This window comes from Chrysemys picta, chromosome 2 (assembly GCF_011386835.1).
Source record: "Chrysemys picta bellii isolate R12L10 chromosome 2, ASM1138683v2, whole genome shotgun sequence".
Lineage (NCBI taxonomy): Eukaryota > Metazoa > Chordata > Testudines > Emydidae > Chrysemys > Chrysemys picta.
In genome coordinates, this window is record NC_088792.1 from 111,577,058 (window position 1) to 111,601,463 (window position 24,406).

A 24,406-nucleotide genomic window follows, 5' to 3' on the forward strand; every position below is an offset into this window, starting at 1 on the left:
CATGTGGAACGGACTGATCTTTTTTGTCTGTCAGTTTCTACAGTAAATATGGTAGCTAAGCACTTCAAAATGGAAACTTTTCTGTCCGGTTTCTGGGCCATATGGACCATAACAGGCATGCAGTTTTCCCTTAGGTCAGTTATTTGGGTGTTTTAAAGTCAGTCCATCTAATGGCAGTGTTGTTACTGGTATCACTTCTGACAGTTTGATACGGTCTCCCTTGTGTATGAAATGAAAGGATTTCACTGTGTATCTCAGCGATTGACTTCCATTATTTATGGTTTATTCTACATATGGCACAGAATTTGGACCCAGAATCCAAACACACCTGAAATTTGGGAAGGTTTGATTCTAGATTCAGGCTTGTTGACCACTGTTTCTTATGGACTACAGAAATACTCATCTGAATTTTGGGGGAAATATAGATTAGGAGCTTATTGATCAAAACTTGCCTGCTCAGGCTCATCTCTATTTCATTCTAAAATTGTACATAGACCAATCCCACCTGACTATGCTGCTTAATAAATCAAGCCAAATGTGGGTCAGGAATTGAATCCTTGGGGATGCTAACCTCTATTGATCCTGCCTGGAATTATCCTGTGATCCTGTAGGAGATGTCATCATTTTCATATACTTTTCTTTTGATTTTGCTTTGATCTTGTCTCAAAGGAGAGTTGTGTTGCTTACAAGGAAATGCCCATCTTGAACTAAGATAGATGAAAAACAGATCAACTGCACACATCTGGCTGCAGAGCCTTTGGCCCTTGTAACCAAATTCTGAAGTCTAAAGTTCCCTAAGGCCTTCACCATGTCTAAAAACTTGTGAGCTTTACAGAGACTTATAGGTGTTCTCTCAAGCAAATATTCACTCTTCAAGTTTGCACAGAGATGAAGAACTTGCCATGTCATATCTAATTAGCTGGATCCAGTCCATAGGCCTTCATGTCATTTTGTCTTATTAGGTGTTTGTACATTTATGAAAATTCCTTGCTCATACTAACTAGTGCCTAAATGTTTAAGGCAGGACAAGCAGTAAATTAGATCCAGGAACCAGTATTGAACAGTGTGATAAGGCTTAGATTCTCTGCACTTGAGAATGAGAGAATTATGATTCAGATAGAGAAGTGAGTTTCCCGCTGTTGCAAAATGTAGCTACTCCTAAAGTGGGGATGGGAGGGGCAGGGGCGGCCTGCATTTTTTATTAAGCTGCAAGTAAATAAAAAGAATGAATAGGTTTTCACTTACTACTGCAGTACAATGGGATGGTGGAAATGGCCCAGTATACCCTAGAGCTACATGAGAATGCAAAAAAATTAAAACTGATTTTCCTGTAGTTTCATCTTGGACCTTATGATCCCCACAATCCAGCTTCCTTGGGACTCAGGGGAAGAAGTAGCTGACTTCACTTTCTTATATATTCTTGACAGACCTCTCCCCCAAAGTCCTAGACTTCCTCTTTCACCTTCATTCATCCTCGGCAGTAAGTCCCACTGGTCTTATACTCTCCCTCCTGCTCCTGCCACCTCTGGGTCAGCCGGGTCCACACAACTCTTCAGACCAGGACCATTCGCTTTACTTTCATCATGCTGCACCTTGGTGGGAGGGGAGAACTACCCCAACCACCTACTGTTGACAAATGGAACATAGAAAATCATTGCTAGGCTCTGCCACTGACCCTTTGAATTACACAATTACCCTCAGCAATTTCCACCCAGACCTGAGTTTTCTCAATTGCTTGGGAAACGTAGTGAGACGCTGTTGTAGTAACTAGAACAGAAATAACAAAAAGGGCTTGCTGAATCACTGGCTGACCTGGTAGGTTTGATGCTGTATTGTCAGAATACTTTGGAGAGGAGGAATGATTTGTGCTTATGTTACACATCACTACACAGCTTTTGCTATGAAAAATCAGCCCAGTATGGGTATTTGTCAGTGGTCAGACTTGTGTTCTGTTCACTCTGGAGTTCCTTCTTTCAGAATTTGCTCTGATCCTGAGAGATGTTTTCTGAGTTGTTGGTGCTCAGAGTTCAATGAACTTGATATCAGACTCCAGTTTGGAATGTTTAGGGGGAAAAAAAGCTGTAATACATGTTTTGAAAGTCCATAGATTCCAAAGCCAGAGGGGACCTTTATGATCATCTAGTCTGACCTCCTGTAGAACACAGGCCATAGAACCCAAAGTAATAATTCCTAGAGTATATCTCTCATTTCCATTATGTTATTGTCAATATTTAGAATAATAGTACACTACATTGGTGCGGTTGTCCACCATTACACTATGCACCATGGCCGTCCACTCGATGGAGTGTGACACTCAAATCTGTGTGATCATAGCACTCTCTTTTGGCTCAACACTATGACACAAACTACCATTTCTACTGAAATCTCTAAAGAGATAATGTTACCTTCTAGTGGTTGCAGCCTGCAGTGGGTATAAGCCCTGATACTACAAATGTGGCTTTTACATTGGTTACCTTTATTTTGGCCCTTGTGGGTAGAAGTCAGACTGATTTTTGTGATACCTTCTAATGAGTCAGTAGCGTCCACACAGTGCTATCACCATATTGTCTATGTGAACATGGTGTTAAAAGATGGAACGATAATATATGTTAAAGACCAGTAATGAGCGTGTTGTGTCGCTTTCTATTTTGAAAATATAGTATCTTACTTGGCATTTTCATGGCACTTGAAAAGACAGTTTGACCATTTCAGCGCTATATATTAAAGAAATCCAGAAATTGAACTCTGTAGTGCTAGCAGGCTTGGTGTCCATGCCATCCCTTTCATGGGTTTGGGATTGATCTTGAGTAGTTAATTAGTCTTTCCAAGCAATCTTTATAATATGTCTCCCACCTTTTACAGACATCAGTTGGGTACTGCTCTCCAACTCTTTTGGCCAAGACGAGGTAGGGTGCACTAACAGCAACTTCAGGTGTTAAATATTTGCTTTGTCTTGTAGCCCAGTAACTAAAGGGTCAAATGAGTAAGCTGTACATGAGCTAAACTGGAGTCCATGTGTCCTAATGTCAACGTTTAAAGTAGTTTGCTTTGTGATCTACCAGCACTTGTAGGCTAATCTGTTTTTTGTGTTTTTTTTCTCTGCTGAAGAGCATAGAGCTGCTGAATAAGAAATGTATTAGCTTCTAATATGCATTGCTGTTTGGAATCTTTGCATCCTAAAGCAATCCAAATTGTTGCTTTATGATTTTTCAGTTCACAGTATCAGGAACAAATGATTTCAGGGTTGTTTAGTGAAATGACAGCCAGTGTAAAAGAGGAAAAATGAGGCTTTACCGTCTCGGCCTAATAAAATAAAATTCTTGCTGCTGATTCTTGGTCCTCTTTGCATATGCTGGTATTTTCTGACTTTACCTTATCCATTTTGCTGCATTTAAAACAACATGGCATTCAACATATGCTGAGTTATGAGAATTAAATTTGCCACTCTCATTTAAAATATGTTTAGAGTCACCATAATTCTATTTAACTAATGACAAACATGGCAATGTACACACACTTTGCTGCATTGATTCATCTTTGACTTGCTGTTCTATTCACCAGTCTCCAAGTGAGTTTACATTTTAGAAGAGAGATTTTTTTTTTACAGTTCCCTCTCTCTGGTCACCCACAGAGAGTAGAAGAAGGGAAGAGAAGAGAACTAAAACAGAGTGAGAATCCAGTGATGGGGGACATTGAGGGTACATCTACACAGGGATAAAAGACTGCGACATGGCTACAGCTGGCCTGGGTCAACTGGCTTAGGCTTGCTGGACTTGGGCTGCAGGGTTAAAAATCACTGTGTAGACGTTTCGACTTGGACTAGAGCCTGAGCTCTGGCACCCTCCATCCTCGCAGGGTCCCAGAGTTTGGACTCCAGCCCAAGCCTGAATGTTTACTTATTCAGCCCCAGAGCTTGAGCCCCACAAGCCGAAGTCAGCTGACCCAGGACAGCTGCAGTTTTCTTATCCCTGTGTAGACATAACCTGAGAGGGCTTTCTCCAGCCTAGTCTCTTGTTTACTGACACTGCCTCCTCTTCAAATGAGAGTACTGCTTGGGATATATAATAGCTATTGTAAAGCTGTTGTAAAGTTTGTTGCAAAGATTTTTACTTGCTTAGCACGTTCCCAACGTGTAGACGCTCATAAGGAGCCCTGATTGTACTGAGTGTTTGAAAGAAGTGGTTTCCCCCCATGACTTACTGTGCTGTTAGCTGGACGGTTTTGTGAAGCCATGTTAATCGCCACAATTTACAGTTCTCTGCATCTGTGCTGAGTTGTTAGGAAGGCTGAGAGTAAGAGGTACAGCTGATTTGCGGCTTACCTCTTCTCTCTCTCTCTCTTTGGCCATTCAGTAGGGAGTTCTGTGGTGACATTGCACTAGGATACAAACGTTGTTGTTTCTTTTCTTTTAAAAAAGAGCCCCCTTATTTCACTCCCACAGGGATCCTAAGTCATACAAGGCAGTGTGGGTACAGTAAAACAGAATGCACTGCAGTTTCCTTTTATTATAGTACTCTAAATTTGATAGTGCCTTTCGATCTCCAGCGATCCAAAGCACACTCCAAATTGATACGGAAACTATTACGGACACTTGTCATCCACCAATGAAGGTGCAACCTTTTCCGCTCCTTCAAAAATTGGATTTTTCATGACCACAAGTGGGTCTGAACTTTGGTTTTACTATCATCTGAAAAACAGCACAGTGTCCTAAGCATGCTGAGGTATTAGTTCAGTTCTGCTTGAGAGGAAAGAGCAACATCTACAGAATCATTGATACTTCTTTCTGGAGTACCTAGATGGATCTTGAATCTCTGATCCAACTACTGACCCCACCAGCCCAACTTGTTAGATCTGTCAGAATCACAACTCGAGGTTTTGTAGTTGCAGTGGTTGGATGAAATGGACTGTACACAGTTTACAGTGTGCTAAATACCCATACACAACTTTAAAGAGGACTTTCTTGTCTAATGGCTGTTTTGATGGATCCAGAATGCAGCAGAAAAACCTGACTATAAAACCCTGCTCTGGGGAAAGAGTTGTTAAGCCCTGAGCAAAATGGGAATGTAATTTTATGGTGCCCTTAAACCCACCATCATAATTCAGGTTTTAAATTTGTTGGAGAAGTTGTCCAAGTGCCTTGCTCTTCATTGATATGACTGATAAGAGCTTAACTGCAAGCTCCTCCACAGTGGAGCATGTACATACAGCAAACCCCAAAGACTGGGCATTGCCAGCAGTGATATTCTTTTTCTGTCTGTGACTTTTCTTTGTAGAGAGCATTGTTGGAAACTTCAAGCAAAATAAATGGACTGTGATGGAAAAGGGAAGCTGGAAGCTTTCCAGGATTAATAGCACAGGAGGTGTAGTATTTCAGACTTAAATTACCTTTTTTTAAAAAGAGTGAGAGGGAGTGTTGTAGAAAGAAACTGTTGGCTGGAGGATTTATGTGTTGCTGTTATAGTACCTACAGTATGCGGAAACGTTTTTATTTACTTTGGAAAAAAAATTAGCAGCTATTTTAGTGCAGAGGATTAACCACAGTTGCCAACTCTGCCGTGATAGAGCATAGGATTATGAGATGAGAGTTTTGTTTGGAGAATGGAAACCAACTGAAAGGACAAACAAATCAGTAAAAATTGTTTTGTTTACTGGTTCCATAATATTGAGTGACAGGGTGGAAAACCTGCAACCCAGCTAATCTTTGCTCTTCTAATTAAACATGCTAATCTTATGCACCCAATAACTTGATTATTGTCTGAGGGTTATTCTGCAACACTTCTCTCCAGTTCCCATTCCAGCTAACTATACATTTATTTCAGAAAAGCACTTAAATGCTTAACTGCATCCCTACTTAGGACCTCACTTAGACATATGCTTAAAGTTAAGTGAGTGCTTAAGTGTGGTTATGAATAGAAATGCTCAGATAGGTTCAGGTTCTGCTCTCCCTCCATCCTTAGCAAGTTAAAAAGGATTCTATCAACTGCCTCAATATTTGACCAGTCTTAAAGTATTAGAAACATACCCTGGATTTTACATCTTATTTTTTAAAACTACTGTTCTGTGGGTGAGACTCAAGAATGTCTGACCACAGTGCATGATCCTGTAATATTTTGCTGTGCTGCTATGGCAGACAGCTCCGGAATTCTGCTGATTCATCTGTATATTCATAGCTAACGCTCAGGATACTGCAGAACCAACACTATGCACTCATGGTAGCCTGTGCCAGTCTGACACAGCATGGGAAAGCAGTGTTTGTAAAACGGAATAGGACCTAGCGAGTGCAGAAAATCTAGTTAAGTCAAGATAAAATATTACCAACAAGGGGGTGTCGTTTAAAGTCTGTTATATTAAAAATGTTCATCATTTATCCCTTAAGGAAACAGCGGTGTAGACAGATGAATATAGAAATAGTTTATTCTTGACTTCCTCTGCCCCATCTAAGTTAAAGCAGCCCTTGGAATTGGAACCATATTCTTGTTCCAATTTCACATATATTTCCCCTCTCAAACCCAGTATGACTGTAAGTGGGGTAGTGGATTCTTCAAGGTTCACAATAGTGAATTTGTGCATCAGAAATTTGCAGTCTGGACATAGACGCCTTGGAGTATGTCCATTTTTTGACTTTGACAGTTACTTGGATGCTTTTTAAATAGATTGCACTACATTACATCTGTTTGTGTGACAGACCCACCATGCATGGTGCCCACATACTGATTTTCATTCAGGGCAACTAAAGATTTCTCATTGTGAGTGATTTTAACAGCTTTGGCTGACATTCACTCAGAAATCCTTACTTGGTTTAGTCAACATGAATTTCACCATTTGAGAGAAAGGGTTTGCTGACTGCATGGAAGTTACAGTCTCTCTTTGCCAAACCTAATTGACTCTCAGCAGAAGAGAGGACAGTGAATACTGTTTGCCCTAGTGAATTGGCAATTCATTAGAGAGAGAGGAAAAAGGATGGACTAAAGGGCTTTTTCAAGCTGATACACAATAGTTTACCACTTCTTTTTTCTTGTAGGAATGCCATTTAAAATAAGGGATTTTTTTTTAAGAAGTTGCACATAAACAAAAATGCAAGGCATTCATGTAAATTTTGAAATAATTTCTTAATTATCTAGTAACCTCACAGTATAAAACACCAACCTTGATGTGTTGGGCAGTGAAAATTGCACAAATAATTGTTGTCCAATTTTGTGTTGGAATGTTCACTTAATTATTTTATGACAATTGAATTAAGTGGGTTTTTTAATAGAAAACTTCAGCACTGAAGCTCACCAAGCTAACCAGGCAGGACTAAAAAACAACTGATAATAGACTTTGGGTGGCCGAGATTTACAAATAAAGCCAGACTAAGAGACTGTGAACACAGTTCGATCATTGCTACAAATAATAATAATATATCATAGGTCTGTGGTTTGCGGTATAGTTAGGATGCCCAAGGAGATTATGTGGCATGTGTTTACTGTGAAGATGATTTTTAGTAGTGTGAATAGAAAATAGCCATGCTTATTGGAAATTGTCTGAGAACTGAATTTCAAATCCATAGTATACTTGAATAAGTGCTAACCCTTTTGCACTTCAGTTGAGGTGCGAAATGAGTAAGAGTGTACCTTCTATTTTAGATGCAGCTGAAGTCTTGCAGTGATAATCATTCTCATGAGATTTTCAGCATATCACATGAACAGATTATGAAATTTGGAACTGTGTAGTCTCCAACATTCTTTTGATTTGAACTCCAATCCCAAAGTCTAGTCTAAATCAAGTCTAGATCTTAATGTTCAGCGGCCCTTCTCGAAAACATTAGCATGGTGTGTTACTTTTTGTCTGATATTTAATATTTGGCAAACAAGACAATGTGGTATTTCAGAAATACTGCATTCAGTGCCTATATATACTAGTGGATATGCTGCATTCATAAGTTATCTCAACCTTGAATGTGGCCTGATTCCATTCCAAATATAATGTAGAACATTGGGCTAGGTAATTTATTTTCAGATATTTTCTCTTTTTTTAAAATCAATAAATGAAAATAATAGTCCACTTTTAAAAATATGGGCTGCTGTTTTGGGTTCTTTGTCATAGAAGGCTGCGGAAGAGACAGTGGAATGTTTCCATACCTTTGAGTTTTGCCAATACATTCCTTAGTACCAGTGGAAAAAGGAATTTATTAGACTGTCTTGTTTGGTTTGACAACTTTCCTTGTGTCGGTGTTTGTTTTTCTTTAATTGTCAAACTGCCGAATGGTTTCTGATTGGCCATGTGCTGGTGTAAGTCATCTTATAATTCTATGACAAAGCATTTATTGACCTTAACACTTTGGAGACTGTGGCCACATAACCTCCACAATAGATGTTTGGTTGTCACCAGCCTCGAAATTGCTGGCATTCTAGGGGTTAAAACTAATTGCAAATCTCTCAGACATGTAAGCCTTCTGAATCTGCAAGTTTGCTAGAGATTAAGTCCCAAAGTGTACGAATTTCATGTAGTGGCAATACCTTCCTTTTTTATTTGGTGAAGGGGTTTAATTTGGACAAGTGAAGTTTGTCTTGTCATTTCTTTAAAAGACAGATGAGGGGGACTGTGCCGGTAAGGTTAATTGAATGAATGGGAAGACTGTATAACAGATGTTTTAGATATACAGTATTCACACTGTATTTTGTGCCTTCTTATTGCCAATTGGCAGTATTTTTAGGTGTAATATTTGGTGTCATATTCTGCATAAGTAAGACAGTCTCTTCGATGGATTGTTGCATGGGGACAGAATGCAGAAAATACTATAATCAGAATAGCTTTCTTCTACAGTAACTTTCAGCAGAACACCAAGAAGATCCCTCACACCACTGTAGTCATTTAAAAGTAAAACCAGACATCTTCCTGGTTACATCAGTATTTCATTTCTTAATCTTCTTACCTACGCTGACTTACTTTTCTGATGCACTCTCTTGTGCAAATCTTGGTTTTAGCTTGGTCGCCATTAAGCATACCTTTGGGATACTTCCTCCTGCTTACTTGGCAAAGAATGGAGGGTTATTATTCAAACCATACAGCCTACTGTGACAGACCCAGACCAGTGGGGTACAGGGTAGAGGGCAAATATACCGGTCACTGGATGAGTAGTTTTCTGTTCCCTGAGTGACCAGAGCAGGGGCTGCACTAGAGTAATCAGGAACCTACTAGAACCAGTTAAGGCAGGCAGGCTAATTAGGACACCTGGAGCCAATTAAGAAAAAGCTGCTAGAATCAATTTTGGCAGGCTAATCAGGGCACCTGGGTTTTTAAAAGGAGCTCACTTCACTTTGTGGTGTGAGTGTGAGGAGCTGGGAGCAAGAGGCGCAAGGAGCTGAGAGGGTGTGCTGCTGGAGGACTGAGGAGCACAAGCGTTATCGGACACCAGGAGGAAGGTCCTGTGGTGAGACTAAGGAAGGTGTTTGGAGGAGGCCATGGGGAAGTAGCCCAGGGAGTTGTAGCTGTCATGCAGCTGTTACAGGAGGCACTATAGACAGCTGCAGTCCACAGGGCCCTGGGCTGGAACCTGGCGTAGAGGGCTGGCCCGGGTTCCCCTCAAACCTCCCAATTGACCTGGACTGTGGGTTCTTCCAGAGGGGAAGGTCTCTGGGCTGTTTCCCCAACCCACATGGTGAACTCTGAGGCAAGAAAATCTGCCAATAAGCGCAGGACCCACCAAGATAGAGGAGGAACTTTGTCACACTACCTAACAGGGTGGATAAAAATCAATGTTTTTTTTTAATAAAAAAAATCAGATTTTTTTGATAAAATGCTTTTTGAGAAAAAAACCTATCTAAAGATAGTTTTAAATAAGATACATTATAGCTCAAAGATACCTCATTATGGAATAGGGATTATAAATTCTAATTCTATAGTATAAGACGATATATTCATGTAATGTTTAAGAAAAGTTTCGTAAATGAGAACCAATAGTTCATGGATTAAGGACCCAATTTTATAGGGTTCCAGGGGCTTCTGTATAGATTATTTAGGTTAATCTTTCTATCTACCAATGGGACTCAGTGCTCAGTCTAGAAGATACTATCAGAGATGCTTCATTTTGCAGTTCTCAAACTGGATTTGTGTCTCCAGAGATAACATGCTTGTTAACAGCAAACATATATATATATGGAGGTGAGAAAAAAACAGACCTCAACCTTGTTGTACCCCTGCAAATTTGTGTACACAGTCAATCCCTTACCTCTCTAAAAGTGCAAAGTTTCAGAAAGTTCAATGAACAGAAGATTGTTGGGGGCGGAATAGATCTGGACAAGGAGAAGAAGTCTGGAGATAAATGTGAGAAGGGAGGGACAGGCAGTAGAAACAAAAGTGAAACTGTTTGAGCAGCATATTCCAGAAGTCTTGAGGTCTTTCCGAGTGTAGCCTTCATTGATTTGAGATCTACCATAGCATTCTCTCACTAGAAGGGAAAACCTATAATGGCAGCAGGCCGTAATAGAGACCCAGTTTGGGAATAAGAAATATATATTTGCTGATGATGTTTTAAAGAAAGTCAAACCAGTGAACTGGTGGAAGTCACTTAAGCACTTGGATTCAGAGACTGTTGAAGTGATAATCTCACTTTTAACAGAAGTAGCTTCTTCTGCTGGTGTAGAAAGAATATTTTCTTCCTTTGGACTAATTCATTGCAAATTGAGAAATTGTTTGGGACCTGAAAAAGCAGGAAAACTTGTTTTTCTTTTCCAGATTATGAACAAACAGGAAAATGAAGGTGAAGATGACTGAGTTAGCTGCAGAAGCCAATATTTTAAGTTTCTCATGTTGACCTGGCTGACATAGTCATTTTAAATTTATTTTTAATATTTCATTTAACTATTTTAGTTAAAAACAATTTTAACAAAAACAAACTTGATTTTTAAAAACTTGAATGTTTAACTACATTCAAAAATTCATATGCTTGTTTTGTTAAAATATTATATGTTTGCTGTTGAAGAAAAAAATCCAGAATACGTAACCTTGTTGTTTTAGTTAAATAAAACAATTTAAATGTCTGTCTGATGATGTTCTTCTCCTAATACATCATGGCAAGAAAATCCTCCAGATATTAATGATTAACCTGTTGAATTGTGGATAGTTCACCTCACAATGACTTCATAAATATCTGCTTTAATTACCTTTGGTAAATGAAATAACCAAACAATCATTCATTTTCTGATATAGCTGTAAAACTAATCTGAAAAGTTTTCAAAATAAATCACTTTAAAAATGTACAGTGTGTATCTTCTAAAAATGAAACCTACATCTACATCTACCAACAAGAATGCACTTTTATGTAGAAATCCATGATTAAATTGAGTTTTTCTGACTCATGATTTAAATCATGATTTAAATCACATCCACCCTGCTATCTAATATGTAGGCTTGATCTGTTAAATGACAGTTTATTTAAAATTGGCAACTAGGATTCTCAGCAGGAATATGCCAACTCAGTATATTGCTCCTGGTTTTGAGTCATTACATTTACTCCAAATAGCTTCCTGTTTTGATTTGAAGATCCTGCTTATGATTTTGTAAACTTACTTTGTGGAGTGGATGTTTTGTATATTTTGGGATTTCACTGCATTGTCCTTTGTAGTGTACTAGCCATCAGATTTTTTCCCCTGAACCTCAGTGTGACGTTGTGCAGTCTATATGGTTTTATAAAAACATAATAAGAAGTGAATATAATGTAACTGGAATATGCTTCATGCAAAAGGTCTCTTGTAAGGTATCATTACAAAGCTTATAATCTACTGAGTGTGATTATCCTATTTGTATAAATGTACCACTCTTGTATCTAAAACTAGAAATATGAAATATAACTCTGAGGGCCTATTGTAGTTATGCAAAGTGTGGGCCATTAATGGTGGTTTGGAATCTTGATGACTCCCATTAACCAGGACCATTGTCTGCAGATGGCTGTGTTTACCTGTTAGTCTTCCTGTATATGTGTGTGCTGGCAAGTGGGTAATGAAGTCTTACAGTGACATGTGATCATGTCACCTGACCTGGATTCCATCTTTAACCTGGTGCTTTTCCAGGGGGGGGGGGGGAGGGGGGTGGAAACCCAGAGGGACAAAGGGTTCTCACCTTATGCAAAAGATATATAAAGGGGTGGAAGAGAACAAGGAGGGGGAGGAGCTATCATGAAGAATCCCCTAGCTACCACCTGAGCTGCAACAAGAGCTGTACCAAGGGAAAGAATTGTGCCCAGGCCTGGAAGGTGTCCAGTCTGAGAAAAAGCTTACTGAAGCATCTCTGAGGGTGAGATTATCTGTATTCAGTTTGATTAGACATAGATTTGCGCATTTTATTTTATTTTGTTTGGTAACTTACTTTGTTCTGTCTGTTACTACTTGGGACCACTTAAATCCTACTTTCTGTATTTAATAAAATCAATTCTACTTAGTAATTAACTCAGAGTATGTATTAATATCTGGGGGAGCAAACAACTGTGCATATCTCTCTATCAGTGTTACAGAGGGCGAACAATTTATGAGTTTACTCTGCATAAACTTTATACAGGGTAAAATGGATTTATTTGGGTTTAGACCCCATTGGGAGTTGGGCATCTGAGTGCCAAAGACAAGCACACTTTTGTGAGCTGTTTTCAGATAAACTTGCAGCTTTGGGACAAGTGATTCAGACCCTGGGTCTGCGTTGGAGCAGACGAGAGTGTCTGGCTCAGCAAGACAGGGTGCTGGAGTCCTGAGATGGCAGGTAAAACAGGAATAAAAGTAGTCTTGGTACATTAGCAGCTGCCAAAGGGGTTTCTGTGATCCAACCCGTCACACTCAGAACCTCATTGTCTTTTGTTTTCTGTTCCCCTTCTCCCCCCCCCCACCCCGTCCATTGAAGTCCTTTGACTTAAAAGCTTTTTCTTTCAAGTTATTTATGGAATTATATGGTGAATTCTGAATTGTTCATTTATTCCTCATAACCACACTGCTGATTATTTTGAATGCTCCTTGACTTTGATTTTGTATTAGATTGTAGTGTAAAATAATATGAAACTATTCTTGTGCATAGTGCAATGTGCCTACTATGGTATGGTTTAAAGACAATAACACACTTTCACATTTGGTGCTTGGGATCCCAGAGCCTAGGTCCAGCTCGAGCCTGAATGTTTACACCACAATTAAACAGCCCCATAGCCTGAGCCGTGTGAGCCGCAGTCAGATGACCTGGACCAGCCATGGGTATTTAAAATAGCAGTATAGAGGTCTTAGGTCCTGAGTCAGGAAAGCAATTAAAAATCTGCTTAAATCTCATTGACTTCAGTGGGATTTAAGCAGAGTCTTCAAGTTAAAATATGCTTAAGAGCTGCCCTGAATAGAGCTGTTTTTCATTCATTAGTCTTAGGGTACATCTACACTACAGGGGGGTGTCGATTTAAGATACGCAAATTCAGCTACGTGAATAGCGTAGCTGAATTCGACGTATCGCAGCCGACTTACCCCGTTGTGAGGACGGCGGCAAAATCGACTTCTGCGGCTTTCTGTCGGCGGCGCTTACTACCACCTCCGCTGGTGGAGTAAGATCCCCGAGAGGTCGATTTCTACCCGCCGATTCAGGCGGGTAGTATAGACCTAGCCTTAGGGATGTCAGAGTTGCATGTGTGAAAGCCTTGTTGTTTTGGAAGAGGGGAAGAGTGCTCTGAAGATGAGGTGTAAGACTGCAAAGAAGTTGCATCCCCTGTAGAAAAAACCTTTAGGATTAGTTATACAGCCTTGCCTAAGCTTTGGTCTACACTACCAACCTATGTAGATATCACTAAGTCGCTCAGATTTTCCTCACCCCTGAGGTTAGTTATACCAACCTAATCCCCGGTGTAGACCGCACTGTATTGACAGGAGGGCTTCACCTGTCGACCTAGCTAATGCCTTTCAGGGTGGTGAAGAATCTCTCCCATCGGCGTAGCTAGCGTCTTCACTAAGCACTACAGCTGTGCATCTATAGCTCTGTAAGTGTAGACAAGCCCTGATATCACTCTTGGATGATGTATGACTCAGGCAATATTTCGGAATCTCCATTACTGGCTGTGCTGCTTCTGGTTCCAAATAATTTGCTATTTTTGCTGGATAGTGGGGAAAACCACAGAGCCATGTGGGGTAAGAGAAGTAGGATATGTTAGGTTTTTGAAGTGAGTTTCCTCTGAGTCAGTCTCTTGCGGTTAATAAGCACCCATGCTGATTTCTGTGGGAGAGCTCTCTAATGCTTAGTACTATTCTATTTGTTGACCACAGGAAACCATTGCTTGGAAATAATAGAAGAAAGAATTTGTTTCTGGTTAATGCATAGACTTGCAGTGTAGCTAAGGATAAAGTAAGTGGTCAAATGGATTACATCTTTTTAATTTATAGTCTTATTTTTTTATTATTTGGTTATTCTTTTAGTTATCCAGAAATGATAGTAATAGTCCAGGATTCCTTGTCATCACTGAACTGTGGTCTTATTTTTACAAATTGGACATATTTAAGAGATTACAATGTACATGGTCCTAGAATGTATTAGCACAGATGAGTACAACATGTTCATACATTAGGTGACAAATTAATCATTTGAAAACCATTGTCGGGGTTCCACAGAAAACCCCAATCAACCACTGTGTTTATGTGCACACACAATATGGCCTTTAACTGCAGAGAGTTACCTACCTTGTTTTAGCACATCAAGATAAGAATAAAAGTGAATGCCGTTCCAGTGGCCTCACTGAAGTTGAATTCAAATTAACTATTTCTATATTTGGGCCAATGGTGGATTCACTGTTCCCCTAGAGACAATTGTAATATACTTACCACAATAATATGGTGCAGATTTAGTTAGCTTATGGTGAGATACCACACAGTAGAAGGAAAATGTTAGCAACAAGAACAAGGTCAGGGAAAGTGTGGGCCCCTTACTGAATGAGGGAGGCAACCTAATGACAGAGGATATGAAAAAAGCTAAGGTACTCAATGCTTTTTTTGCCTCTGTCTTCACAAACAAGATCAGCTCCCAGACTACTGCACTGGGCAGCGCAGTATGGGGAGGAGATGACCAGCCCTCTGTGGAGAAAGAAGTGGTTCAGGACTATTTAGAAAAGCTGGAAGAGCACAAGTCCATGGGGCCGGATGCACTGCATCTGAGGGTGCTAAAGGAGTTGATGGATGTGATTGCAGAGCCATTGGCCATTGTCTTTGAAAACTCATGGCGATTGGGGGAGGTCCCGGATAACTGGAAAAAGGCTAATGTACTGTCCATCTTTAAAAAAGGGAAGGAGGAGGATCTGAGGAACAACAGGCCAGTCAGCCTCACCTCAGTCCCTGGAAAAATCATGGAGCAGGTCCTCAAGGAATCAATTTTGAAGCACTTAGAGGAGAGGAAAGTGATCAGGAATAGTCAGCATGGATTCACCAAGGGCAAGTCATGCCTGACGAACCTAATTGCCTTCTATGATGAGATAACTGTCTCTGTGGATGAGGGGAAAGCAGTGGACATGTTATTCCTTGACTTTAGCAAAGCTTTTGATACGGTCTCCCACAGTATTCTTGCCAGCAAGTTAAAGAAGTATGGGCTGGATGAATGGACTATAAGGTGGATAGAAATCTGGCTAGATAATCAAGCTCAAAAGGTAATGATCAAAGGCTCCATATCTAGGTTGCCAGCCGGTATCAAGCGGGGTGCCCCAAGGGTCAGTCCTGGGACCGGTTTTGTTCAATATCTTTATTAATGATCTGGAGGATGGCGTGGATTGCACCCTCAGCAAGTTTGCAGATGACATTAAACTGGGAGGAGTGGTAGATACGCTAGAGGGTAGGGATAGGATACAGAGGGACCTAGACAAATTAGAGGATTGGGTCAAAAGTAATCTGATGAGGTTCAACAAGGACAAGTGCAGAGTCCTGCACTTAGGACGGAAGAATCCCATGCACTGCTACAGACTAGGGACTGAGTGGCTAGGCAGCAGTTTTGCAGAAAAGGACCTAGAGGTTACAGTGGACGAGAAGCCAGGGCCGCCCGGGGGGAGGGAGGGGGGGATGGGCAAGTGGGGCAATTTGTCCCGGGCCCCACAGGGGCCCCCACGAGAATATAGTATTCTATAGTATTGCAACTTTTTTTTATGGAAGGGGCCCCCAAAATTGCTTTGCCCCAGGCCCCCTGAATCCTCTGGGCAGCCCCGCGAGAAGCTGGATATAAGTCAACAGTTGCCCTTGTTGCCAAGAAGGCTAACAACATTTTGGGCTATATAAGTAGGAGCATTGCCAGCAGATTGAGAGACGTGATTATTCCCCTCTATTCGGCATTGGTGAGGCCTCATCTGGAGTACTGTGTCTAGTTTTGGGCCCCACACTACAAGAAGGATGTGGAAAAATTGGAAAGAGTCCTGCGGTGGGCAACAAAAATGATTAGGGGGCTGGAGCACATGACTTAAGAGGAGAGGCTGAGGAAACTGGGATTGTTTAGTCTCCAGAAGAGAAGAATGAGGGGGAATTTGATAGCAGCCTTCAACTACCTGAAGGGGGGTTCCAAAGAGGATGGAGCTCGGCTGTTCTCAGTGGTGGCAGATGACAGAACAAGGAGCAATGGTCTCAAGTTGCAGTGCGGGAGGTCCAGGTTGGATATTAGGAAACACTATTTCACTAGGAGGGTGGTGAAGCACTGGAATGCGTTACCTAGGGAGATGGTGGAATCTCCTTCCTTAGAGGTTTTTAAGGTCAGGCTTGACAAAGCCTTGGCTGGGATGATTTAGTTAGTGATTGGTCCTGCTTTGAGCAGGGGGTTGGACTAGATGACCTTCCAATGCAGATATTCTATGATGCTATGAAAAAGTTAAATTGGCCAGCATTGCAATATATTCTAAGGACATTTTCAATGAATGAATGCTCTATTTGGCACCACAGAGGCACATGAACAGTAGGTAATGAGGAGTAAGACTTTGAAGAAGATAGAAAGAGAGAGGAGTTTTTTAAAAATAAATATGCGACAGCTAAGCCTGATGTATGGGCAGAAAGATTAGATTTATAGATTCATAGACTGGAAGAGACCTCAAGAGGTCATCGAGTCCAGTCCCCTGCCTGCATGGCAGGACCAAATACTGTCTAGACCATCCCTGATAGACATTTATCTAACCTACTCTTAAATATCTCCAGAGATGGAGATTCCACAACCTCCCTAGGCAATTTATTTCAGTGTTTAACCACCCTGACAGTTAGGAACTTTTTCCTAATGTCCAACCTAGACCTCCCTTGCTGCAGTTTAAGCCCATTGCTTCTTGTTCTATCCTTAGAGGCTAAGGTGAACAAGTTTTCTCCCTCCTCCTTATGACACCCTTTTAGATACCTGAAAACTGCTATCATGCCCCCTCTCAGTCTTCTCTTTTCCAAACTAAACAAACCCAATTCTTTCAGCCTTCCTTCATAGGTCATGTTCTCAAGACCTTTAATTATTCTTGTTGCTCTTCTCTGGACCCTCTCCAGTTTCTCCACATCTTTCTTGAAATGCGGTGCCCAGAACTGGACACAATACTCCAGCTGAGACCTAACCAGAGCAGAGTAGAGCAGAAGAATGACTTCTCGTGTCTTGCTCACAACACACCTGTTAATGCATCCCAGAATCATGTTTGCTTTTTTTGCAACAGCATCACACTGTTGACTCATATTTAGCTTGTGGGCCACTATAACCCCTAGATCCCTTTCTGCCGTACTCCTTCCTAGACAGTCTCTTCCCATTCTATATGTGTGAAACTGATTTTTTTTTTCTTCCTAAGTGGAGCATTTTGCATGTGTCTTTGTTAAACTTCATCCTGTTTACCTCAGACCATTTCTCCAATTTGTCCAGATAATTTTGAATTATGACCCTGTCCTCCAAAGCAGTTGCAATCCCTCCCAGTTTGGTATCATCCGCAAACTTAATAAGCGTACTTTCTATGCCAATATCTAAGTTGTTAATGAAGATATTGAACAGAGCCGGTCCCAAAACAGACCCCTGCAGAACCCCACTTGTTATGCCTTTCCAGCAGGATTGGGAACCATTAATAACAACTCTTTGAGTACGGTTATCCAGCCAGTTATGCACCCACCTTATAGTAGCCCCATCTAAATTGTATTTGCCTAGTTTATTGATAAGAATATCATGCGAGACCATATCAAATGCCTTACTAAAGCCTAGGTATACCACATCCACAGCTTCTCCCTTATCCACAAGACTCGTTATCCTATCAAAGAAAGCTATCAAATTGGTTTGACACGATTTGTTCTTTACAAATCCATGCTGGCTATTCCCTATCACCTTCCACCTTCCAAGTGTTTGCAGATGATTTCCTTAATTACTTGCTCCATTATCTTCCCTGGCACAGAAGTTAAACTAACTGGTCTGTAGTTTCCTGGGTTGTTTTTATTTCCCTTTTATAAATCACTAGGCAACAGTAATACATAATAATGTTTAAATTGCAATTTGAGATTTGGCTGCCCATTCTCTTTGGGCAAAATGTCTATTTTTCACAAACACTCAGCTCACCTACTAAAGGTCTACAAAGGTTTTGGAATGGACATTTGAACTGAGCAAGATATTCTGTCCAGGAAACTGTTATCAGTAGGGTTTGCTAACATATCTTAAATTCTAAAACATAGAAAGCACACAACTAGAGTGTTACCCTTGGATGTTTGAAGACCATTTTTCTTTATCAGTTTTTTTCCCCCTTATGTCTATTCCTTGTTTGCACATGTATTTCTTATTGTAGGGTTACTCAATCCTGGCTTGCTAGTGGTGACTTTTCTGTTCAGCTGGTGGAAGATTTTTTTTCCCCCAGAACATCCACACAGAATTCCATGGGCATTGCAGACAAATTACCCAGCTCTCGCCAGTGAGGTTTGCAGTTTAGGGGAACTCTTGGATCCACCATTGCTCTTGAATTTCCAATTGGCATTAGTGATCAGGAGTGATTTTTCCATTCATCTATATTTATGAGTGTTTGTCCCGGCCTTGAGCTTTGCTGCTGTCATCCATGTCCAGATTGGAGGTGTACCCTACCATAAACCACCCTTGCAGACCTCTTGCAAGTTATACTTGCTGCAGAATGTAGTGAGTCATTTACTTAATAAAAGCTGGCTATAAGGAGCATGTTACATCAGTGCTCTAGTAGCTGCACTGGGTTCCTGTTCTCTTCCTGTTCTACATATGCAGCCCAGGGAATTCCAAAATCTGGCCTGTGCCTGCCCTGAATACAGGTGTTGTCCTCAAACTATAGATTCCAGTATGCTCGGTCTTGATCGAAGCAGTCAGCTAATCAGGTAAATAATAGATTTATGCATTATGGGACTCATAATCTCCATGGGCTGAACCTCCATATGCAAGATAAAATTGAAACTACTCCAGTTTATGTGGTATATATGTAGGATAAATTACTGGTATGTAATTCTTTAACTCATGGCAAATTGCCAACAGTCTGTGATTGGGATAAATTAGTTTACCCCTGATTTATACTCTCCCATAACTTTTAATTGCATTCCTAGCTTTTCTTCCAACAGCATCTAAAATGATAATCAGGCAATTAAATTAAAAAAAATGTTTAAAGCAATGTAGGCATTATAGTCATCTTTTGCTCCTGGAAATGTATTTGTTGTCTTAAAGCAATGACAGTAGTTGTTTACCAGCAACACTTCACCAGACAGAAAAGAAAGGTTCCCCAGTCACCCATCAGTAACTAATGGAGAAGAATTATTAAGGTAGTACCACATTGGTGAAGGTATGAGTAACTGGATGAAATCCAGTTATTTCTGAACTCCATAAAGTTGTTTTAGTAGAGAGATTTGTGTCAAACTCAGTCAAAAAAGGCCAAGCAACCCACCAAAACCAGTCTGTCTTTTACTTTTTTCAGCCTGGGGCTTATCTTCAAAACTGGTAGCTGCTGGGATAAGTGTGCTGAGCCAGGATCAATAGTCAGAATGTTTTTTCTCTTCTACCTCACAAAACATTGGATCTTTCAGCAGTACAAATAAAAAAAAAATCTGGTTTGTCAACTGAATAACATTACTTGATTGCACTGCACTTTTCATGCCTTCAATTCAGTATTGTTTTTACTTGAAAATTTAAATGCCAGAAAATTAATCTAACAATAGCTGAAATGCAATTAGAGAATGTACAGACATCATGTTCTTTTCATTATTTTCTTCCTTTTATGGTCTTTTTTTTTGCAGAACATCTGTACTTAAAACTACAGGGAAGCGATTTTTGTTTTGCTGTATTAACTGTAAATCTGTGGGCTGAGATCTTCAAAGGAAGATTTTCATCAAAAAGCAAAATTCAGAGTTCATTCTAAATGGAAAATATGTATTTTTCTGTATTCTTTTTGCTTACATTTGTTTGAACAAGGTCTTCCTGCCACACAGCTTAGCTTCTTGTTATGCTTGATTTCCAAGTATTCAGGTTCCTGTATCACACCCATCACAGCTGTGTTGGATCACCTAAGTGATAACTTTGTTTGTGATATCATAATCTAGTCAATTTTTTCTCTGCTTGATATGGGAATAGATTGTTCCATGTTGATCAGCCAAGGGAAAGAAAGGAACCAGAGCTCATAGTTACTGGTCCGATTACTGTCAGACAAGGAAGTGCTCATCAGACAGAGGAAAAAGAAAGTGGAGTGGGAGAGGAGTAAACTAAGAGTCCCCTGGGGTTTAACCTTTCCAATAAGCCAACTATTGAGGTGTTCCCAAGGTGATGAAAAAGGGCGTGCCATTCAAAGCATTACTAGGTAATTTTGTTAAATACCTTGCCATAGAAGTGTGGCTCTAAGACCTGCAGCTGAGATGGAGTAACTACTGCTTGTGTGAGTAGGATTTGCAAAATCTCTTCATTCAGGGGTTGTGGAGCCAGGGTGGCTTAGAGGCTCTCAGCTGTAGAGATTGACTGGATATTTAGCTTTCTTGTTGGGGCAGTCCTCCTTCTGATTTGGTGGAGCAGGATCTGAGGCTTCCATGTGTTGTGAGGATGCAGCAATTTTCAGCTGCAGCTGTGCCAAAGGACCAAGTAGGAAAGAATGAACTACAATGAGAGAATAAACAGAAACAGCTTTGATAGGAATGAATAAAAAGATGTCGCAACATAGGCAAGCAATCCTTTAGAGTCTTTTCTTGGATTGTAAAAGTCGTTTCAGGCACAACCCTTCTGTGACCCAAGGCACCCCTGTATTCACACCCTACATGCTATTGTGATATTTGTACAAAATATGCCTTGTGAGGTATCATTTGAAAACGAACAACAGCCTGATCAATAATATCATTGTGAAATATAGGTGACAGTGCTGTATATGGAGTATGGATGTTCTCCAATATTATGTTTTAAAGTCTATATTTGAACAAAGTAGAAAACAGGTCTGCCCAGGTCTTGAAGTCAAATAAAGCAAGGTTGACCAGTGACAATTGGATTACAATTTACGTATGCGATAAACAGAACCATCAAAGCTCACAAGGTGATGGGGAGCCACCATGTGTGGATCCTAAAGGAAGGACAACTCCTAGTCACTTGGCACCCAGAATTACAACAGGGACATTTACATTGTAAAAATGCAGCAGGAAGCATTACATTGGAACACACCAGGAGATACCTTAATCAAGATGGTGTTGTCCCCTCCCACCAGAAGAGTCCGGAGATGGAACCCCAGGGATCAGTTTGACTCTTGAAACAAAGGTAGACTTTGAGATATAAGGACACACAGAAAGACTTTGGGTTATCCTTCACCTGAGGAGACAAGGAAAGACAGCATCTTGGACTCTGTGGGGATCCTGGTTAAAAGCTAGTCAGCCATTGCTGGAAAATTGAAGATTGGTGAGGAAACTACCTTGAACAAAGGCTGTATCTTGTGTTAGATCTTAGCCATTAGGAAGCATATTTTACTATATTTTGTTTGTAACCTTTTCTGTCTTTACTCCCTATACTTGGTATCACTTAAACCTGTGATTTTTTGTTTAAGAAACTTGTTTTATTTTTACTATAAACCAATTCAGTGCTGTGATTGAGATGAGTGTTTGTCAAACACCAGTTAAATTAATGAACTGCAGCATATTGATTCTTTAAAGAAGTGAGAAACTTAGTATCTTCTGTGACTGTACAACGATAGAGGGTGTGCATTGCAAAGAGACATTTCTGAGGTGCTCGGGGGGCTGGAGTTCGCTGATTGTTACCTTCTAGGCAAGGTTAAGGCTGGTAGTGTCTCCAGCAGTTTGCTGGTGAGGCAGACGGACTGGAGTGGTAGGGAGCTGACACACAGTCTAATCTCCAGCTAGGCTCACTGCTGTTGAGGCAGAGAGGTAACACACCGCACAGCTCTGGGTATCCCCAGCAGCATGGGACACCTTCTCTTCTTAGATTTTTTTGTTTTAAATAAGTTGATTGAATCCCCAGAAACTAAAAAAAATAAATGTAAATGTCCTAAACTCAGACTATAAGGTCTTGTCCTTCAAGAGAATTAGTTATAATGCTATTATGCAGCTTCCATACTCTGTTAGACTTACATCTATCTTATTCATCTTCACCTTGTTATGCATATTATGGTTTCTTACTATAAATTTAACACTTTTTATCTAAAATGCACCATAAACAGAAAGTTTAATGTAAATTATTTATTTACAAGTATCTTAACTTGTTGCATTTCTAAACCAAAAAATAACAATTTTCTTATGTTGCCTAATTTGCTGCTAAGCAAACTAGCAAGAATGCATTTCAGTTCCACATTCTTGTCAGTAGGTGGCAGTGGCAATTTCTGTACACATTCCAACAACAAGACAAATAGTCAAAGAAATTGTCTGACAACTGAACTAGAGGTGCTCACATTGTACCAATGTACTGATGCATGGGTATGTTTAGTATTGTATCAAAATAGAAATCCATTATAACGATACTGATTACAATTATTAAGTTGAGACATCTATAGGACACTGTGTTCTAAAGGAAGGAGGCCAAAAGTGAATCTTTTTAATGTGTATTTTCTCATATCTGAAAGATTTGTGACAAACTCTTCACCTGCAGAAACATTTGCAGAAATTGGTGCAATGCACAAAGGATAAAACTTCGAAAGCACTGTTGTGATTTTGTACTAAATCCCAGATTTTTAAAGGTACTCAGGGATTGTTCTGCACAGCGTTGCAAAGCCTAACTGGCTTAGATAGCTATGTCCCATTTTCCAAAGTGACGTACGCATTTAGGAGCTTATGTCTTACTGAGTGGAGCTTATTCACTGGAACTTAGGCTCCCGATTAACTTAGATGTTTTGGAAAATTTTACCCAAAGTCTACACCAGTGGTCACCAACCGGCCGATCGCGATTGACTGATCGATCCTAGAGGATCTCCCAGTCAATCACTATCTCTGGCGGCAGCGTAGCGTGGCTGCCGCTAAAGCTACCCCAGCCCCACACCACTCCTGGAAGTGGCCGTTGCAGCCCCGGGGTTGGGGGGGGCAGGGGTCTCCCTCTGCTTGCTGCTCTGGCCTGCAAGCACTGCCCCTGCAGCTTCCATTGGCTGGGAGAGCTGTGGGGGCAGTGCTTGCAGAGAGGGGCAGTGCTTGGAGCCATGTGCCCCCCTTCCCTCCACCCCAGGGGCTGCAGCGGCACGTTGGCCCCTTCCGGGTATGGTGTGGGGCCAGGGTAGGCAGGGAGCCTGCTCCCGCCTCTGACCGGGAGTCACCGGAGGTAAGTGCTGCCCAGCGGGAGGCCACACCCCCAACCCCAATCCCTGAGCCCCCTCCCAGAGCCAGCACCCCGTACCCCCTCCTCCTGCACCACAACCCCCAGTCCTGAGCCCCTTTCCGGAGACAGCATCCCATACCCCCTTCTGAACCCCGAACCTCCTCCTGCACCCCAAGCCCCAGCCCTGATCTCCCTCCCAGAGCCAGCACCCCATACCTCCTCCTGTACCTCAACCCCCTGCCCCAGTCCTGACCCCCCTCCCAGAGCCAGCACCCTGTACCCCCTCCTGCACCCCAACACTCTTCCCCAGCCCTGAGCCCCCTCCTAGAGCTTGCACCCCCTCACCCCTCTTGCACCCCAACACCCTGCCCCAGGCTTAGCCCAAAGCCCCCCTCACACCGCGAACCCCTCGGCCCCAGAGCCTGCATCTCAACACTCTGCCCCAGCCCTAAACCCCCTCCTGCACCGCAACCCCCTCCTAGAGCTTGCACCTCTCACCCCATCCTGCACCCAACTCCCTGCCCCAGACTCAGCCTAGATCCCCCCTCACACTTTGAACCCCTCGGCCCCAGCCCAGAGCCTGCCCCCTCCCCTGCCCAGTGAAAGTGAGTGAGGTTGGGGGAGAGTGTGCGACAGAGAGAGGGGAGAATGGAGTGGGCGGGGCTTTGGGGAAGGGGCAGAGCCTTGGGGAAGGGGCGGAGTAGATCCTGAGTTGCCCTTAGATTCAAAAAGT

At 41.4% G+C, this 24,406-nt stretch overlaps 1 protein-coding gene across 24 annotated transcripts in view; it reads left to right on the forward strand.

The window, feature by feature from the left end:
* Nucleotides 1-24,406, forward strand: part of FHOD3 (formin homology 2 domain containing 3) — a 655,971-nt gene that overhangs the window by 232,748 nt on the left and 398,817 nt on the right. For 13 of the 24 annotated variants that reach the window (XR_010598462.1, XM_065583978.1, XM_065583975.1 and 10 more), the window contains exon 4: nt 5,274-5,360. The exons of the other annotated variants lie outside the window; for them this stretch is intronic. Coding sequence is in view for 12 of the 13 variants with exons in the window: in XM_065583978.1 (XP_065440050.1) it covers nt 5,274-5,360 (87 nt within the window). In the remaining variant the exon portion in view is untranslated. The remainder of the gene's footprint in view (nt 1-5,273; nt 5,361-24,406) is intronic. 24 annotated transcript variants of the gene reach the window in all.